Source organism: Cygnus atratus, chromosome 5 (assembly GCF_013377495.2).
Source record: "Cygnus atratus isolate AKBS03 ecotype Queensland, Australia chromosome 5, CAtr_DNAZoo_HiC_assembly, whole genome shotgun sequence".
Classification (NCBI taxonomy): domain Eukaryota; kingdom Metazoa; phylum Chordata; class Aves; order Anseriformes; family Anatidae; genus Cygnus; species Cygnus atratus.
The window spans coordinates 6,763,125-6,781,686 of NC_066366.1; the positions used below are offsets into that span (position 1 = coordinate 6,763,125).

At 38.6% G+C, this 18,562-nt stretch overlaps 1 protein-coding gene across 1 annotated transcript; it reads right to left on the reverse strand.

Moving 5' to 3' along the window:
- Window positions 1-1,366: 1,366 nt before the first annotated feature.
- Window positions 1,367-12,028, reverse strand: PRRG4 (proline rich and Gla domain 4). Its single transcript, XM_035550389.2, has 6 exons — window positions 9,004-12,028; window positions 8,269-8,384; window positions 5,103-5,266; window positions 3,840-3,888; window positions 3,331-3,466; window positions 1,367-2,643 (listed from the first exon to the last, which is right to left on the reverse strand). The coding sequence occupies exons 2-6, from the start codon at window positions 8,372-8,374 to the stop codon at window positions 2,415-2,417; spliced, it is 684 nt and encodes a 227-aa protein (XP_035406282.1). The 5' UTR covers window positions 8,375-8,384; window positions 9,004-12,028; the 3' UTR covers window positions 1,367-2,414.
- Window positions 12,029-18,562: the final 6,534 nt, after the last annotated feature.

Sequence of the window (18,562 nt, forward strand, 5' to 3'; positions counted from 1 at the left end):
CATTTTTAGCTCCAATCCCAGTGCAGTTGAAGTCAATAAAAACCTTGCCATCAACTTCTATAGGACCAAAATCAAACACTTCAAGACTTACATTTTCCTAAACTGCAGAGGAAGTATGCTTCCATGTGGTCCTTTGTTTTTGCTCCTCCAGTTTTTTACACACACACACACACACACACACACACTAATGCTTATAATACTATTCGTCAGAGGATTTGAGAAATGAAATAGCAGGCTTTCTTGTGTCACTGAAGCAAAAAAAACAGGTAGGGCGACTTATTTTTCAGTTGACAGAGTTGAAGATTGCTTTTCTGACCGTCAGTTATTTGCTCTAACTAATAATCTATTCAGATTTCTAAAAGGTTGCATGCTGTAAACTAGTACGATGCCGAAAGGACAACATGAAGTAAGTTTTGAAAATGGTCCAAGGTGATAGCCAACACCATTTAAGTACTGGTACATGTTTAAACCTGTTCTGCGAGAAGCAGAATTAAAGTACTGCATAACTTTTCTCAGTGTTTCATTTAGACACTTCTGGTTTTATCTGTCTCAGCAGATGTCTGTTAATTTACTTAGAATCCACTGCCTTTCCTGCTAGCCCTTGAAAAATAAGTCCTGAAGGTCAGCCCTGATGATTTACATCTGTACACAAGCTGGATTAAACTTGCTCCTGCTTTGCTCCTCTAAAAGCTCCTCTAAAACTACCTCCTCCACCCACCTAAGGAGAGTTCTATTTGTTGTTTTCAATATTCTAATGGTAACTACATTTTCAAATGAAATGGTGTGTAAAATATGGAAGTGTGGCAATACTTCTTAATTCACAAGACATCATGGTCTACCTCTTGTTTATTTTTCCTGTGCTACCCCGATGAGTAAGAACTTCTAAAACAAAACAAGATACAAGGTAAGCGTTTTGACATAATGAAAGTAAAAGCAAAACAAACAAACAAACAATCCCATTGACTGCTTGGGAAATTTTTCCCTATCTAAGATGAGGTAAGTCTGTTATGTTTAATTTAATTTTAAACTTTGCTCCATATTTATGATGTACAGGATGTGTCTTGTAAATTGATACATGTATCCACTATTTGAATGTCAGTCACTGCATATTTTGAATACCCTCAGGGTCTAAACTGCAGATTCATTGACTAATTTTGAAGTGTTATACTCTACAGAAGTATATAAAAGGTGCAGTTTAATGTCCATGCTATAAGTTCTTTTAGCAGTAAAGTTACTCATCCTAGGTTTGTTTTTTTTGTTTGTTTTTTTCGTTATATGAAGGTCAAGATCTTTGCTTGCATTGCATAGAATCACTTGCAAATGAGTTTTAGGAAGAGCAGAAGAATCAAACTTCAAGTGATTAAGTAGGTTTCAGTACAATTTCTGTAGTTTATTTGTGATCTTGCCAGCTGCATACATCATTACATAAAGCAGTACAGAATCTGAACTTTTACAAGCCCTGTGAAATCCCTCTCCTTGAAAGTGCTGCTGTCAGTCCCATTTAACTAGTATGTTTGTGTCCCAGGAAAAATCTAGAGAAAAGCCTGGAGTAGTTTGGCATATTATTCCAGAGACAAAATGTCTCTTCTTCCCCGATTTATATACTTAGACTGCAAGGGGAACATTATCCATGGAACCTGTGTACTTTCCAGACAAAGTATCCTAACCATAATTTTAACAAGGGACAAATCTCTAGCTATTTGCTTAGCATCCCCCCCAAAAAGAGTGGTAGTACACCAAATACCATGTTGGAGTATCAAAAAACCTTTTGATTAAAGTATACTTTGTCTGAGCAGGTAATGTGTCATGCAATTAATGGTTCCTCTTCATCCAAAGTAATCACAAAAATACGTAAAATTAAGTAGTGTTAACCAGCAGTATCTAAAACAAACCGATGTATTCCAGAAGCAGTAACATATTTACACTTGATCAACTCATGAAATAATGTTCATACTCAAATCTATTACTAGAATGAATAGAAAATTACACAGCAGTAAAGTGAATACATCAAACAATAAAGTAGATTTCTTAGTGATTGAAAGCATCAAGTCACAAAAATGGTTAGTGTCTATAAAACCAATTAAAATACTGTTCCTTCTAAAGAAACAAGGTGAAACTATTAATGAAACATCAATAGTATGATGGGATGGCTCAAAGTGCATGTGGAAGAGTGTAACAGTACAAGACTTAATCCTGACACATTCCCTCATCTTAGCGCAATAACCTCATGCAAAGAGTTGTCCTGCAGTCTTTGCAACAGATCACTTCTCCCAAATGGGATTTTCACTTGCTCCTAGTTACGCTAAAGTTCTTTCACATTTTTGGAAACTGTCTTGCAATATGCAAGGTAGCGCACTTTAAAAAAGTATGTTATGCTTCAGTAATACCCCCTCTCTCCAGAAGGAGGGTTGTAGCTAAGGGGCAGGGAGTGACATGGACTTTTTAAACACCCGTGCCCCTTTTTGGGGCCCTGGGTAAGGAGGTGGTGGTACATCATGCTGTCCATCTGAAGTAACTGCTTGCTCATAAGTTGGTAGTCCTGAATCATCAGTTCTGAGAGGAAGTGGATTTAAAGAAAATTCTTCATGCCTTCTGAAGATGCTGGTAGAATTACGTCTTCTACTCCTTACATAATCCAAGTACCTAAACAAAGTTAACAGCATTATAAGTAGCAGCTTCCGTTTTAATAAATGGAAGAAAGAATATGAAGTCTTTGTTGTAAAACAATAATAAAAAAAACTACCCTTGCCTTTAATGATCATAAACAACAGAATCCAAATACACTCCTCAAACCACAGGGTAAGAATAGTTCACTAATGGGAAATGGGTGGGGAAGAGAGAACAGACTCCTCTTGTATTCTTTTGAAGTTTAGGATGAAGCAGGGCTGGAGAATTGATAGAGAAGCATTTCCTCCAACCTACCTCATTCCACATCTGAAGCAGGTTAGATGCCATGAAGTGCATACACTCTACTTGTAAGAGCAAATTAGAACACACTTAGACTTTCCAGTGCAGGCCCCAACCTATTAAATTGATTCTGTTTTTAAGTAGGGGTATTTTGGACCCAAGAAGACACACAAACACAAAAACAGAATTTGTGTCAGCTATGCAAGTGCTGTTTTATGTTTTTGTGTTACTAATTAACTTCAGTGAAACTACTTACTGCTAGTCCTCACCTAACTTTGCTTCCAGGAAACAGAACTAGAGCTCCCATTGGCTTATCTAAGAACGCAGTTAGACCAACCAATGATGGTTTTTAAATTCCACTGTAAGAGGCCAAGGTGGATTTTTTACTTTTTTTTTTCCCCTCTAAGCAGTGAAGTTCCTTACCCTGGTGGTTGCCTTGATTTGCATCTACTTTTGCAGCAGTAGAAGATAAGCAGTCCAATTATGACTAACATTACTCCAGCAACAACTAGACTGATGAGAAGTCCTGTAACGTTAATCTTTTGTGGTGTGTCATTACCTGAAAATAAAATATTGGTTATTTTCAGATAGGGCTTTTCCCATCTACATACTCTACAGCATACACTATGAAATATTAATTTTGCTGTGCTATAAAGCTGTTCCTTTCCACAAATGTCTGGTGTGCTCTGAGAAGCCATAATATCAGTGCAACACAGTTCACATTCATCTTAAAGCAGAGGTGAGTAGATATTCCCTTTTCTGTATGTGAAACTTTTGAGATGTCTCTCCTCCAGTGCCTTCCAAATACTTCTTCACATACTTGTGACCCTGATCAAATTGTAGATCTGCTAACTGGTGTATTTTTAAGGAGGTACTGTTATAACAAATATAAGACATTGCAATATGAGAAAAGAATAAAAAAGATGACTTACCTGTTTTTATTTTAGGGCCTTTAGTTGAATAGTCTTTCCAGAAATCCATCTATAAAAATACAAAGGATGAGATTTATAAGAAATCCATAATTGGCAGTCTTGAGCATCTTTAAAAATATGGTACTGTAGGCAAAATTTAACAATGGCATAAACAGAAGCAACTCTTGATGAGGGATTTGTACTTGCTTATCCCATCATATTTATGTCATACATTCAAATTTGCATAAAAATTACAATTTCACAAAGAATAAAATGCCAGTTGGTGAAATATTGAACTGCATTTAGCTGTCTAATGTTACGTCACAGAGACATTGCTGCCTGCAGAAGTTAGCAAATATTATGATACTAAAAATGGTGACAGTTAACCTTTGTAATCCCTACATAAAAGTATCAATGAGGCAAAGTCAAGTTCTTAAGATTCAGACATTTTCATAAACAGAATTTGAATTCATATGAACTAGGAAAAATAGGATTCTTCAAGAGAAAAACCTTTATGTTGCGTAACTGCAGTGCACTGAATGTGTTTAGCCATAATTTCCACTTTTGCTATCTAGCAAAACTCCAGAAAGAGTCTGACTTAACATTTTCATCTTTTCCTTAAGGAAATGATAGCAATTGCAAACTAGCATTTCCACCTTCAGATTAGGTGTTCCTTGCTCTTTCTGCAAGTTAGTGCAGAGCACATCTAGGATCATGAAGAGATTAGTGCTGCATGCAGCAAGAGCCAGTCTTCAGACAACCATTACGTTCTATTACTGGGCTGTAAAGTTTCTCATTTGTTTTGTCTAAATAATATTTTTTTCCAAGGTGCATATAGGTAGCAATTTAAAAGATGATGCTACAGGAATACTCAGCAATAGCTGAACTGTAGATCTAGCTTGCACTTATAAAATGCTTATTTGGCATTAAATAAGGATGAGATTAGCCAATTAATACGTAGGGCATTTGGAACACATTCAATCTGGGTGCTGAGAAGTTACTACGATTCTGAAATGCATATAGGTATAGCCACAAGTGGTACTTCTGAAGTCTCATTTTTCATTGTTTGTGCAGAATTGGAGCCCTTATCTCAAGTCTTCAAGGCAACAGTACATATGCAAGCACATTCACTGCATATCAAGTGCAATAATCATATCTAATTTGGGCCTCTACTACTATAAAATAAGCAATCTTGTTTTACTTTCTGTAAAAATAGTATTTAAATACAGTAATCATATATTCAATAACCTCCTTCAGTATATATCAGTTTGTTTGAATAACTACCGTTTTATCAGGGTCTTCAAATACTTCTCTGGCTTCTTCATAGCTGCACAGCTCTTCAAAGCATTCTCTTTCCAGGTTATCCGGTGTGAATGCTTCAAAGTCAAGTCTGTTGTTCAGAAGATGTCGTCCAATGAATAAATTGGCCTCCTTTGCTGATGTGAACACTAGTTAAAAAAAAAAAGTGATTTAAAACAAGTTAAGAAGGCTACATATAGTGTTTTTAAAGAGTGGTTAATATCCTAAAGGGACTATGTTGAGTCAACTTCTTCCTGTAGAAGTTCTCTTCTTCTCAGCTACATACAGGAGAAAAAAAACATCAAGCTCTCCTCCTAATATGTTATTTGTTGCTAACTTTTCCAATTACGCAATATAAAATGGACATATTTTCCTCTCATAAAGCATTTCAGCTATTTCTTATAATGGCCAAGAGAATTTGGTTCTCAAGACAGCAGTTGGAAGTTCAAGATTTAGTATTATCCCTTCTGGGATGTGGGTATCAGTTTTTCACTGGAGCCTTTGAGTACAAAGCATAGTCACAGAAAGCAGGAATCCAGTCAGATCGAAACCCAGCAAGATTCTGACCTACTGGAGGGGAAAGGAGAAAAAAAAAAGTCGTCATCTTTCAAAATAATCTTCAGAATACATTTATCAATATTCAGGTGTCTGTGAGTTCCAACATTTGTTTACAGACTAGATTTTAAATCACGGCTGCAGAGTCCTATTCAGTTCTCTTTTCACAACCGTGGCAGCAAGTTTTATGTAAAGATTGGCATATTGCCATGCTTATTTGTTTAAAATTAGTCCATGATAGGAATTTTACTGGCAGCAGGCATTTCTGAAGAAATTTAATTCTTTTCTTCTTTTGTGCTTATTACAAGCCCTATGAAACCTTGTGGAATAAGTTGTAAGGTAAGATTCCAGAAGAGTTAGTGAAATTGTAGAAGGCTTTGGAATACAGGAATGCATTTTCTCACCAGGCATTTTTCATAGTCAAGTTTTAGCCTGTTCTTGCTATAGCTTCTTTTAAGAAATATCATCTTTATATGATAAAACTAGTTTTCTGGCTTGGCTTTCAGTGAAAGCCTGATCTGTACTCTAAGAAATCCAGACTTTGGTTTAGTAAGATGACTAGAGGATTATTTTTGCAACTGTAATTCAGAAACAGCATTGTTACATACCAAGCCAGACAGATAAAAAAGGAGATGAGATTCAGAATAAAGTTGTTCAGCTACGAATTAGCTCTGTGTTCTTGTTTGGCTAGATTATCATATCATTCTGGAATTTTTATCCTAATAGTTACTATTAGATCTTGCAATGGCATCTCAAAATATTTTGCTCTCTGGAAACTAATAAAACTGAAGTATAACTTGCATATTGGTTGTTTATGCCTTTGGTATTACAGTGTATTCAAGAAATATTACAGTATGTATAGAAGGAATCATATGCACGTGCACACACTCATGAAGGAACGCAAATCTGTTATTTCAAATTAGTTGCATGAAAATCTAAGCTTAAAATATGTATGCTGTATCTAAGAGTAACTAGAGAGAAGGACTTCACCCCCTCCTCCCCCCCCCAAAAAAAAAAAAAAAAAGTGGAAAGGGAAAAGAATTTCATGGAAATAAATATTATCAATATCTTGGTTCATTGATTGCAAATCACATAGGACTAGCTTAATACTTCTGAAACAGATCTTTGGTTTTGTTCAATAGTGTTTCATACCTTACTGTGCAAGTGCTATTAGCTATACTTCTGAATTAACTTAGATAATTGCTGCATTTTAATGAATGTGAAGTGCATGATGAGGCTGCCTGGAGAATAGAGTAGAACCTAGGACCCCTTATTCCCAGTGATACAAACTCCTTTTCTCTCTCAGAGCCTTCATCAATTTACCTGTGCTTTTTGTCACTTTGTAGGACATAGTCAATGTGCACCTGTCTCCACCTCCAAATTACATATGATTCCATGATTAAGATAGTATTTGAAGAATGAAACATGTGAACTTGAATTCTCTGCTATACATGAGGGAACTGGATGCAGTTCTGCAGTTCCTGGGCCATAGTTCAACAAGATGGTAAATCCCGTTTTAGCTTGCCTAACATTTAATTAAAAATGTATCCATGCAATGTGCTGAATAAAGTCACTCTAGTGGTAAAAGAGGCTCAGAAAATGCTGAAGAGGTAACCTCCCAGGGCAGGTACCCCATATTCTTGGCAATTGTTCTAGTTGTTAAATTATCAGATAAAAGAGACGGGCCTCTCACTTTCCAACTTTGTCTTAAAAAAATGAGAGAACCAAGTCTATTGCCAGAAGAGGGTTCTATGCTGTGAACTTGGAGGGTAGAGGCAGCCTGGCAGCTCTGTGTTTTGCCCCAGAGCAATATGGTTTTTAATGAATAACCCGTATTCAGCATTCTTCTGCTAGCTATGTTTTCTGATCAACCTACTGCCCTGAAGGAGTTCCCTGCTCAATGTGATGGCTTTTGCAAGTCTGTGTTAAGGTTTCTGCACTCCTTATTCACTGAGGAGACTGGGCAGCTATCTTAAAAATTCCTTTGTGGAGCCCTGACACTTAAATGTTAAGCATCAGGACTTAACTGTGATGGCTCAACATCACAGTGATTGAGTCCTCCTTGGAAACTAAATTTGTTTTTACCTCCTTTCCACCTCCCTCCTTCCAAAGCAATATCAGCACTATATTTCAAGGTGTTGTAAGGGATCTGGCACTGAGTAAAAAAAATGTCTCAAACACCATGCAAATAAACACTTTAAAATATAAATGAATTCTAGATATACGAAACTATGATGTTATGTGCTCAGATAGTATCAAAGCAATACTGTCTTAATACAGATTTCAAACTTTTGAAATTTTGACATTTTTCTGTTAACATCAATGACAATAATGCAACGATCTAGAAAACGCTCAGTTGTCCCAAGCTTCACTTACTAATGAATCTGATACATGTATAATACTGATACCCAAATTATCACACGTTTCATCAAAAGGGATTCAACTATACTAAAATTAAGAATAAAACTGTACAATATGTTTATGAACCAGAAGAGCATTTGCACGCATTAGAAGAAAGTAGTTTAGAAATTAGTAGGAGAAAAACTAGATACAGTTTTACTTTGGAAAGCCCAGAATCACGTTAAAAGTAAGTTACCATCTTTCGATTCCAGGTGCTTCAGGTCATTTAATTTCTCTGCGCAGTGCGGAAACGCAAACATCATCGGGTGGAGTTGGCACAGCAGTACCAAGGCCACAAACATGGCGGGGGATCTGTCAGACAGAAACTAACGTGACTTCAGGAAAATGACAGCGCAGTCACTCCTCTGAGGTGTCAGTGATGAATCTTGAATGAATCCTACAAGTGAAGTCACCTAACGCAAGTACCTACACGCCATTTGGGCTAATGGTTCCCTAGAAGAAAAATACCGACCCAAACTGGTCCTGCGTGTCTCTGAAGTTTCCCTTGCATAACACCCGCACATGTCAGCGGGCCTCAGGCCGCAGCAGCGCAATGCCCGCTCTCCTCCCGGGGAGGAGGTCACACCGCGGTGGTCACACGGGCTCGGCGGCCACGTTAACGGGAGAGGCCTCTCACGGAGCGCCCCGGGACGCACGAAAGGACCCCGGCTGTCGCTTCGAGAGAGAAGGCAGGCCCCCGGCGTGAACACGCGTACAGGACCCGGTCTGTCAGGAGAAAGCCTCTGCCCCCCCCTCAGGGTCCAGCAGCCCGCGCTCCCCTGCCTGAGGCGACCGCCGCAGTCGAGCCCCCGCCCGGCAGCCCGCACTCAGCCCCAGCTCTTCCGCGGGACGCCCGCGGCGGCACCCCGGGACCGGCCGGCCCGCCGCCCCCCACCCCAACGGCTGTCCGGCCCCGGGGGCGCTCCCCTACCTGCCCTGCCGAGGCTCCGGCGGGACGGCGTCTGCCGGAGCCGCCGCCTCGCCGCCCCGCAGCGATCGCTTCCTGGAAAGGGCGCGGCCGAGGGGCAGGGCCGCACCTGAGCCGCCGCCCTGCGGGGACCGGGCCCGGGGCGGGAAGGGAACGCCCTGAGGGAAGGGGCGTGGGGCGGCTGTGCCCCGCTGTGCCTGGCTGGGGGGGCTTCGCTTCGGGGGCTCTGGCCGTCCCCTCGGCTGACCTGACCCCCCGTGAGGACAAGGTACGAGTAACTTCGTCCGCCGCTCCTGGTTAGCGATTGACCCAGAGAAATCCCGTCGTCACTTTGAACGCTTTTTACTGTTGAAACCAGGGTTGGGGAGAAGTTCTCCCTGCTGGGTTGATGAAAATGCTGAAAACTGTGTTTGGCTCCTCACTGCCCCGAGAAAAAACCCGCTTTAACAGCGGGGTACCAGCTTAGAGCAAGCTGTGAGGTGAGAAGGGTGCCCGGGTGGCAGCGCACCCCAAAACTTGTTGCTCAGCCACAAGCAGCAACTTCTTGAACAGCAGGCTACAGCATTTTCATCTTAATTAGGTCTTTCTGACCAGGTAGGGAAAAAGAACCAGCTTAAATTTTCTGCCTGCCCCCTCAGCCCCCCTTTTTTTCCCCTCACACTCGTGAAGGTAACTCCTTCCCACCTGTGAAGCGGACGCATTGCTCCATGTTGGGTTGCTCCATGATGGGTTCTCCATGGCTTGCGAGAGGCAGGCAGCACACACCTGCTCCCAGGGCCCTCCTCCGCCCTCCTTCCCGGCCCAAGGAGCAGCCTGGCACGGAGGCGAGGTGCAGACTGACCTGGTTGTGGCTATCGGGCTTCTCCAAGGGAGTGCTTTGAGTTCGCTCTAAGAACATTTTCTCAAACAGTTTGTGGTGTTTAGCAAGGACAAGAAGCGGTACTTGAAAAGCCACCAAGGGTAAGGTGAGAAGGCATTTAAGAAAGTGCTCTGGTAATATTGTATATGGCAACTATGTTCAGTAATAAATTGCATGCCAAAGTAACTTTTGGGATATGGGAATGGAACAATTTTGCTAGCAGGAAATTCAGGGACTGAGCATGATTTGTGCTTGTGCTAGCGCTTTTCCTGTAGTCACTGGATTGCGTTATTTATTTAAGTGCTGGAGTGGTTTGTGTATACAGAAGCAGGGGAGAGTACACAAACAGCACAGGATAATGCCGGTGGAAGTGATCAGATACTTGCGGGAGAAAAACAGAAACTTGTAAAGTGTGGAATAAGGAAAACTCTTTGGAGGAATGATGACTGTGGCTAAATATTTACTTTGTGACATCAACACTGCAGTTAAGAGATACTTGATGAGTGTGTAACTTAAACTGGTTGCTCTAATGCTTTTTAGCTGCTGGAGATCTCAATAGGAAGCTCTGTAGTACAATTGTGTATTTACTTACAACGCAACTGAGGACAAAGAGAACTGCATTGTACCAGGAAAGAACAGTATAGATTGTTTATTGTCCAGATAATGCTAAGACGGAAGATGACACTACCTGGTGGCTACCTGTTGGAAAACAGGACAAACGCCCATTACTTTATAAAGGACTTTGTGGCTTCTTCCTGTGCGTTGCTGCTCAGCTCTCAGCCCAAGCTCCTACGTGAGGGTCTCTGTGAGCCTGCCAACCGGCAAAATACCCATGGACGGCTGCAGCACAGAGGCATTAATACACAACAACTCCGTGGTGTGTTTGAGCATAAGTAAAATACGCTGCACGCCTCCCAAGAAGAGTGTGATATCAATCTAAGCTGTTTCTGCATATATTAATTACTTGGCTGCAAATGAGTAGCAGTGTATCTGTTTCAGTATAGGTAAGTATAATATTCTTGACTGATTTCTGTTTGGAGTATTTTGGGACACGAATGCATCTAGCTCCTTGCTAGCTGTGTCCCATTCAGACTGTGCTATCAAGGATGTTTTTTGGTTGTTTAGCATAGAGTCAGGAAAAGTAACACCCTTTTTCTCACTCCAGTATGCAAATACAGCCTACCCTAAGTTCTCAAATATTAAATTCCTTGTAGCTATTGCCCAGTATCTCATGTGGTGTTTATCAATCGTTTATAATATGATACGCTGTGGATAGAACTTTTAAACATAAGGGAAGTTACATGATTGTGCAATTGAATGACCCCCTCTTGTGGACTTTGGAAGTGTGTGCATCTGTTTGGTTCTTTGCGCTGCTTTATTTCATTTCCTGCATCGCATGCTGTACATTTGTCTGTTATACAAAATTATGTTTCAAGTTCTCATGTTTGTACCTGGGTAGAAATTTAGGTAACTCTATCTTGATTTAGAAGTAATTCCTTTTTACTCAAGCTAATCTGACATAACTTAGATTTTAATCATTGTTTCAGTGCAGCTAACATCAAAGTGTTATTTAAACTACTGCATTCAGTAATAAGTATCTCAACAATTGAGTGAACTGTATCAGAGTGCTGGGTAACTCTTCCACACAGTGTATGCTGTAGGAAAGGATTATGTCAGACCAGCTCATATTTGGAAAAGACAAATACTTTCTCGGGTATCACCTGCTGTCTCTTCTGCTTTCCTATAGAAGTGTAATTTTTTATTTTTTTTTTTCCCCAGCTAAGTTGGCTGGTCTTATAAAAGACATAAAGAATGATATCATGTTGAGTGACAAACTTGCCTCTGTTAAATCTTTATTTAAAATCAAGATTACTATTTTAATGATGCTATAGTAGAATTTTAAGTACATTTTAAATATGCTTAAGTTTCTGCTATACATGTCACTTTGTTATCAGTTAGGAATGTTGCTTCACCCCCAGAAGATACGATGAATGAAGGCTTTTAAGTGTTGGTCATGAGGTTCCTTGGAATTAAAAGTTTGAATGTTTGAATTTAGCTCATAAAACTGATATCTACTGGTGTTATTGCTTGCTCCTTTCAGAGGAGAGTTAGTCACTTTTCTATCTTAAAAAAATAAAACAAATTGACCTACATTTCCTATGGCAGTGTAAGAGAAAAACCAAATGTGAGAACTTAGTTGTTCTTGCTATTAAGAAAAAAAAAGATTTTAAGGACATGTTCATAGGTTAACGTTAATTGTTAAATTTCCAAATGAGGCAGAACTTTTCCTAAAGATTTTTAAAAACAAAAAAAGCCTGCACCTAATTTGAACATTTAGTTAGTAACAACTAAACTGTTAACCATTATTTCTGAGCAATAAGTTAACACTTGTAATAGCTCATAAATAACAAAAGTAGTCATACATCCAATTAGCAAATTAATATTTGTTGTTTTTAATATTATATATTGTTATATAGATTGTTAATAATTGTTTGATATTTGCTTTATTTATACAAACATTTGCAAATATTTGTGTAACTTTCCCATAAACAAAACGCTTACAGAGGGTCAATAAAAGCCTTGCAGGACTGAATATCACCTGCTTGTAATATGTATTTACATACATAGTACAGATGTAGGCAAATACCTGAGGAGAGGACTCAAAAAGGATGGAGCCAAGGCCTCTTTGGTGGTGCCCAGTCACCAGATAAGATGCAATGGGCACAAACTGAAACAAAGGAACTTCCCCCTCAGTGTAAGGAAACACTTTTTTCTTTTTTTCTCCTCCTGTGAGGTTGACTGAGCACTTCCACAGGTTGCCCAGATAAGTTTCTCTTCATCCTTGGAGATCTTCACCAGCTGTGTGGATGTGGTCCTGGGCAGTCCAATCCAGGTGGCCCTGCTCGGGCAGGGCATTGGATAAGGTAACCTCCAGAGGGCCCTCCCAGCCTCAGCACAGCTGTGACAGAGCAAAAGCCCTGATGTTTCAGTCTCACCTCCCAGATTGCTCAAGTCTGGGACTATTAGCTCTGTAACTATTCCTGTAGCATTACGTTTCTTGTGACGCATTTCTCTGACCAGCTGATACCCTGTGTTCATATTACTTCCTTTTCTCGCTCGCACTAGAGGGAGCTCTGTGCTGGCCTTTCAGTTTACTCTTACAGTCCTAGTTTATAATTCTGAATGTTTCTGCCGATAATCTGTTATCAAACTATGCAAGACAAAGTTGCATAAGGCCATGTTTCACTTCAGAATGAAACTGAGCTGTCAGGTCACTTGTAAGTGAAGTACTGTAATACCAGATGGACAGCTTTGGTTTTGTCTTCATCTTGTTCAGGTGAAGCAGCAGTCACAGCAATGCGGGCTTCTGATGTGCATAAATGCAATGAAGTTGATGTTTGTTATGCCTGGTATTTATTGTGGTAGCTGTGGGGTTGTTTGGTAAACTTTTCATTTGTTGCTGTGGTACAGTCAGTTTTGATTTGACTGATCCACTAGAAACTTTTGTGTTTGTGGATTTTGTGAGGTGGAAGGGCTGCATTAAGACTTAGGGTGAGAAAGGGATTTTAAGGAGTTTTCTTTAGGGACATAATCATAAAAATTCAATGTATTTCCACTGGTGAGTAGCAGTCAATTTAGGTGAGGTGCTTATTTTAGGTGCTTTTATCCAAGCAGACCTAATGGTTGTTAGAGCTGATACACAGATTACAAACTTTTTTGTAGTGTTTTTCATGAATTCTGATTTTGTAGGCAGTGGAGTTGATCTATCTATATTTTCTTTTTCCACACATGGTAACTTGCTATTCTTTTTATGTTGATTATGGTTTCTAGAAAATGGGCTGGGATACTACGTAGCCAGGTAAAGAAAAAAGTGAATTTAATTGAATTGGAGGAAGCAGTTGGTGAGAACTCTGAGGTTTTTTATCTGAATGAGAGAGAACCATCTGTGTCAGGGACAACCTGCACAGGTCTGATGATGCAGGTAGTCTTTGCTATGGTCTAAAAGAAGGTTCTAAAAAATAAATAAAATTCACAGAGTAGACAGAAGAAAAGTTTTGTTTTGTTTTGTTTTTTTAATGTTAAGGTCAATGATTACAAGCTGCCTTACCTATCTTCCAATCTAAAGAAATATGTGGAAAACTTAGGTAAGCAGTCCCTCTTCTCAGAGAGGTCAAATGAGGAAAACTGGTACAACATTTTATGGCTATTTTTGTTTTGTGGCCCCCAAAACACCAGTTTTCATTTCCGGCAGAATCGTTGTGACTGCATCTCAGATGTTCATACAACTCTTGATGCTTTACAACGAAGCCAGACTATTTCGCAAAGGATACTATACTCTTTAATGCTTGACTAATGTTCCTTCTCAGAGTCATAATCTAGTTTATCCTACACAGGCAAGCAAGTAGTTATTTGGCTAATGCTGTAGCTCAGGAAGAACACCAGCGATGAACAATTTGGCTTCGGGTGAAACCGCTGGATAAATGACACTGTAGATCCCTTAGATCATTGTGATGGCTCATGAAGACAGGAGGTATGCTGCAGGACTGTTGTGGCACCTCCAACTGTGCTGCCATTATTTTCTTTAATCAAGGAAGTTCATATGAGTAAGAAGGAAATAGATGTCTTTGGGCTGGAAGTCTGAGCGTTGGTCTTGTGTTCTGACTGTTCGTGGCATTCGTACACTGCCATTCTCATCTGACTTACGGGTGGGTGTGTGCTAATGATGTGTACGGTGCAAGGATGGTAAGCATGGTCTTATGTCGCCCCATTCATGCCAAGTTTGTTACATATGGGAGAAGGTTACTGAGTCCTGGCTCGAGACCAAGAGCTTGAGGATACTTCCTATAAAAAGCTTTTTGTTTTTTTTTTTTTTTTCTCCTCAATTTGAGATTGTGTATTGGGATATGAAATGTCTTCTGAAGTTTTCTTTATCTCAGGCAGCATGCTGTCTTTTGTGTTGTTGTGTGGCTTCGTTTTGTGTGTGTGTTTTCTTCTTTAAAGTCCTTGGAGAGGATAATGTGGTTTTGTTGGAGCTGTGACAGAAGCAGAAGCTTGTGTTGGAATTCTGACATGGAGAATTGCAGGGCCTTCATCAACCTCCTCCATGAACGTGAGATAATTAAAACAGCACCACTAGCTTAAAAAAAATCAGATTTTAAATTTTCATAAATGTTACACTATTGGAAGGAGCTCTGTTCTGTGCTGTTCATGTCGCAGTTTGGATGAGAGATTTTTCCTTCCTTTGGAAGAGAGGTTTTGGTGACAGTTTATTTGATTGTTTTGCCATTGGCTTTTCCTCAGGTGGCTGAGATCTTGTCTGGTAGTTAATTTTCATCCATACTTGTTCTGCTTCTTTAAGTTCCCCTAATGGAAACAATAGGGAAAAAAATGAGATGGAAGCTGTTGTTTTTTTTTTTTTCCACTTCTGTGTTAAAGCTAAACTTTTTTAACATCTAATTGTTTTAACTCTGGGCAAAGAGTGTGACTAATTTTGTCTTTGCAAATTATGGCTAACATGTTAACAAAGATGTTCTGTGGACTTGCTGAGGTTTCTTAAGCTACTAATGAAACAATGAATTATCAAAACAAGTGAAGAACTTGTTCTGCTTCTTCCTTCTGGTTGTGTTTTGCAACTTCCTTGTCAGCAGTTTTCAAAGAGAAGATCTATTTTGGTAAACAGGTTGAATTATATTGTGTGAATATTTCTGAGACAGTCTTGCTTTTGTTCGCTATAAACTTTGCTTATTTAATTCCTATGATCTGTGTCTATAATAAAGATGTTCTTTTCTTGACCAGCCAAACGTAAACTTCCTATTAACTTCCTAAGGAAGGAGATCAGCTCTAATGTATCCCCATTGTTTGCTTATTTACTTGTAGTCTGCTTTTTCTGGTGCAGAAAAATTCAATTAAAATAATTCTCCAGCATTCAATTAATATGAATTAAGGTGGAGCCCATGAAATGGAGGTGACTTGAGGAACTTCTGCAAAGGTAAATTTCCATTGACTATGTGGGTATTTTCCTGTCTTTTGTGTGTAACTTAGGAAATAACTGTTTTGAATTTTTTGAACCCAGAAAAAGAAAGCAAAATATTCCAGCCACATAGGTAATATTTTCAGGTAGAAGAACATCTGAAAGATCTAAGTGATTATTTGGGACGGTCTCCTTAAAGGTCATTGTTTCTCAAGGGTTGTGAAGATAGTTTGACTCTCTGCATTCACAGACTTTCATTCATTGTTTTATTTCATACATCAAGGTGGTTTTTTCTTTTTTTTCTTTTCAAATCAAGACTGTCAAACCATTACACGTCTTATTAAACAGAAAATGGTGACTTTCACTTAGGAATTGGTGGTAGAGGTTAGAGTTTGCATTTGGGTTACAGTAACGGCAGTGTCCTTTCACAGATATAATTTTTTGATTCTTTTCTTTAGACTCTTAAGAAAAGAATAATACAGTAACTCCATGTGAAAGATGGTAGAAGTTGCAAGGTCAACCATATAAGTTTAAAAAACAAAAAAGATGAAATGAAGGTAGCCTATATAATAATTGGAATAATTTTGGTCATGATTACTTATTTGTCCAGGCAGACAGAGGCCCCATAAAATACCCTGGACTTGTCCCTCATTCAATGAAGATTAAAAGAAATCATATTCCCTGTATAATGCATTTGATACTTGAGGAAAAATAAATTCTAAGAGGCAGTTATGCATTTTCTCATGCTTTTTAGCCTTTAGACCAAAAGGGTCTGAAGATCTTACTTTCCTTATGTTATAGGCTCTTTGAGGCTGCTGTGATATTTTGCATTCATTCTACAGCTTGTCTGATCAAAGCATGCTACCTTGCTGTCTTCAGACAGTCTAAAAATTAGCCATTGATAGTTTGTTTCAGTACTTAAAAGATTAAGTTTTTTAGAAAAATGCTTGACTTATTTTTCAGTTCGAAAGATGTTAGATGATATGATTGTAATTTATGTAGTGAAAGATTAAATAAAAAAGCCATTAGTATAACTGAGGTGATTGACTTTGTATTAGAAGAATACTATAGAATGTAGATAAAAGAATATAATGATGCAGTGGTGGAACTACACCATAGGAACCATGTTTACGATACAGATACAAAAACATTGAGTGTGTAGGAAATGAAGTGAGCAACTTTTGAGATGCTTTGTAAGTTCACCTAAGTAGAAATAGATATATGGAGGCATCTAGATGCCTTCAAACTAAGTGGATGATGTTTTCAAGAACTGGTCTTTCCTGTTAGAGCCACCAAATACAATTTCTGGTGCATACACTCATATGCGTAAAAGCATAACACTTAGGTACATGTTAGACTGCAACAGCACAGGTACAAATATAGAGTAGGAAAAAAGAAAACTCACTAATGTGCTATTCAACTAATACAAGAAAAACTGTTTTGAGATGCTTGTTTCTGTAGATAACTTTATTAGATGGAACTTTGGCGATCAATTTCTTCAATGTTTATATAACGTCAGAAAACTAAACAAAAAGCCATGTGCTAATGAACTGCTTTGAAAATGTCTGTTTAGGATTAATTTAGATAATTCTTTCAACCAAAAAGTATGTGTACATATTTATCATGTTAATAAAGATATATTCAATTAATTTTGAAAACCAGAGTTGAAAATTAATTTCCCTCCCACAGTCTTAATGAAGAAATGAAGAAACTAATTTCCCATTGCTGTTAGAGGGGTAATCCACTCCTTCACATATTAAGAAATTAATGTAACACATCCACTCAGCCAAAGAGTCTCTGATTCCTACCCTCCCCCCAGTCTCTTACACCAGCTTATTTTGTATAGCATAATTATGAAAAACAAAATTGAAAGAGACTAACTCTTTTTCTGTTTTTCAGATGTCGGTATGCACTAGCCTTACTATGATACTGTTCCCAGTGAAATCATCCATTGAGTTTTGTGGTATTTGCGGTTCTGGCTTTTCGCTAACAACAAAATAATTGTGTACCAAATAAATGAATAATAATTTAAAAAAAAGGGGGGGGGGGAGGGGAGAAAAATGAGGAAAAAATGACTGCCTTCATATTTCTTTGTAGTATTTGATTTTTTTAATGTGATAAAAAGGCCATCCTTATTATTTGACCTAAATACAAAAGAAAGATGTTTTCTTATTTTAAAACTATTTTTGAATCTGATAACTTTTGAATCTGATTACCATCTTTTTCAAGCTAAGAATATATTTGAGAAGAGTTTTATAAAATAACTTGATCTGTTTTTTTAGTCATGGTATTTGAAATGTGTATTTGAGAGATGCTTAGAATTACTGTACTGGAAATTATTTTTGGTCTTAAGACCATGTTTATTTGATATAAGCAACTTGGTTGCTTTTTAACAGCACCACCTGTGCTAGCTGACAGTACACTCAGCTGGAGTGCAGTTTGTAATGTAAGGAAGAGAACTGAGACCGTTAATATTCCTTCAAGGAATGCAGTTCGGATAAAAGCTGTGAAAATCTGACTAAGATACTGAAACTTGTTACTTCTAGCAAGCATTTTGAGGTTTAGCAAATGTTTGCTGAGTGTTCAGCAAAGCACTTCACTTTAACCTGTGAATAGTGCCATTGATAGCAAAAAGCTGGAAGGTGAGTTCTTAAATGATTGCTTGATCAGGACTGATTTTGCAACAGGTGGAATAATTGAGCTTTCTTAGATATTACTGGTTTTATTTTTTA

What these genes read in the sequence shown, in the direction of transcription:
- PRRG4 (XM_035550389.2), bottom strand. Translation starts at nt 8,374, where the DNA reads ATGTTTGTGGCCTTGGTACTGCTGTGCCAACTCCACCCGATGATGTTT. An exon ending in TTGAAGACCCTGATAAAACG is followed by an intron (nt 3,889 to 5,102) that starts GTAGTTATTCAA and finishes GTATTTTTATAG; the next exon opens with ATGGATTTCTGGAAAGACTA. An exon ending in AGGCCCTAAAATAAAAACAG is followed by an intron (nt 3,467 to 3,839) that starts GTAAGTCATCTT and finishes TTTTATTTTCAG; the next exon opens with GTAATGACACACCACAAAAG.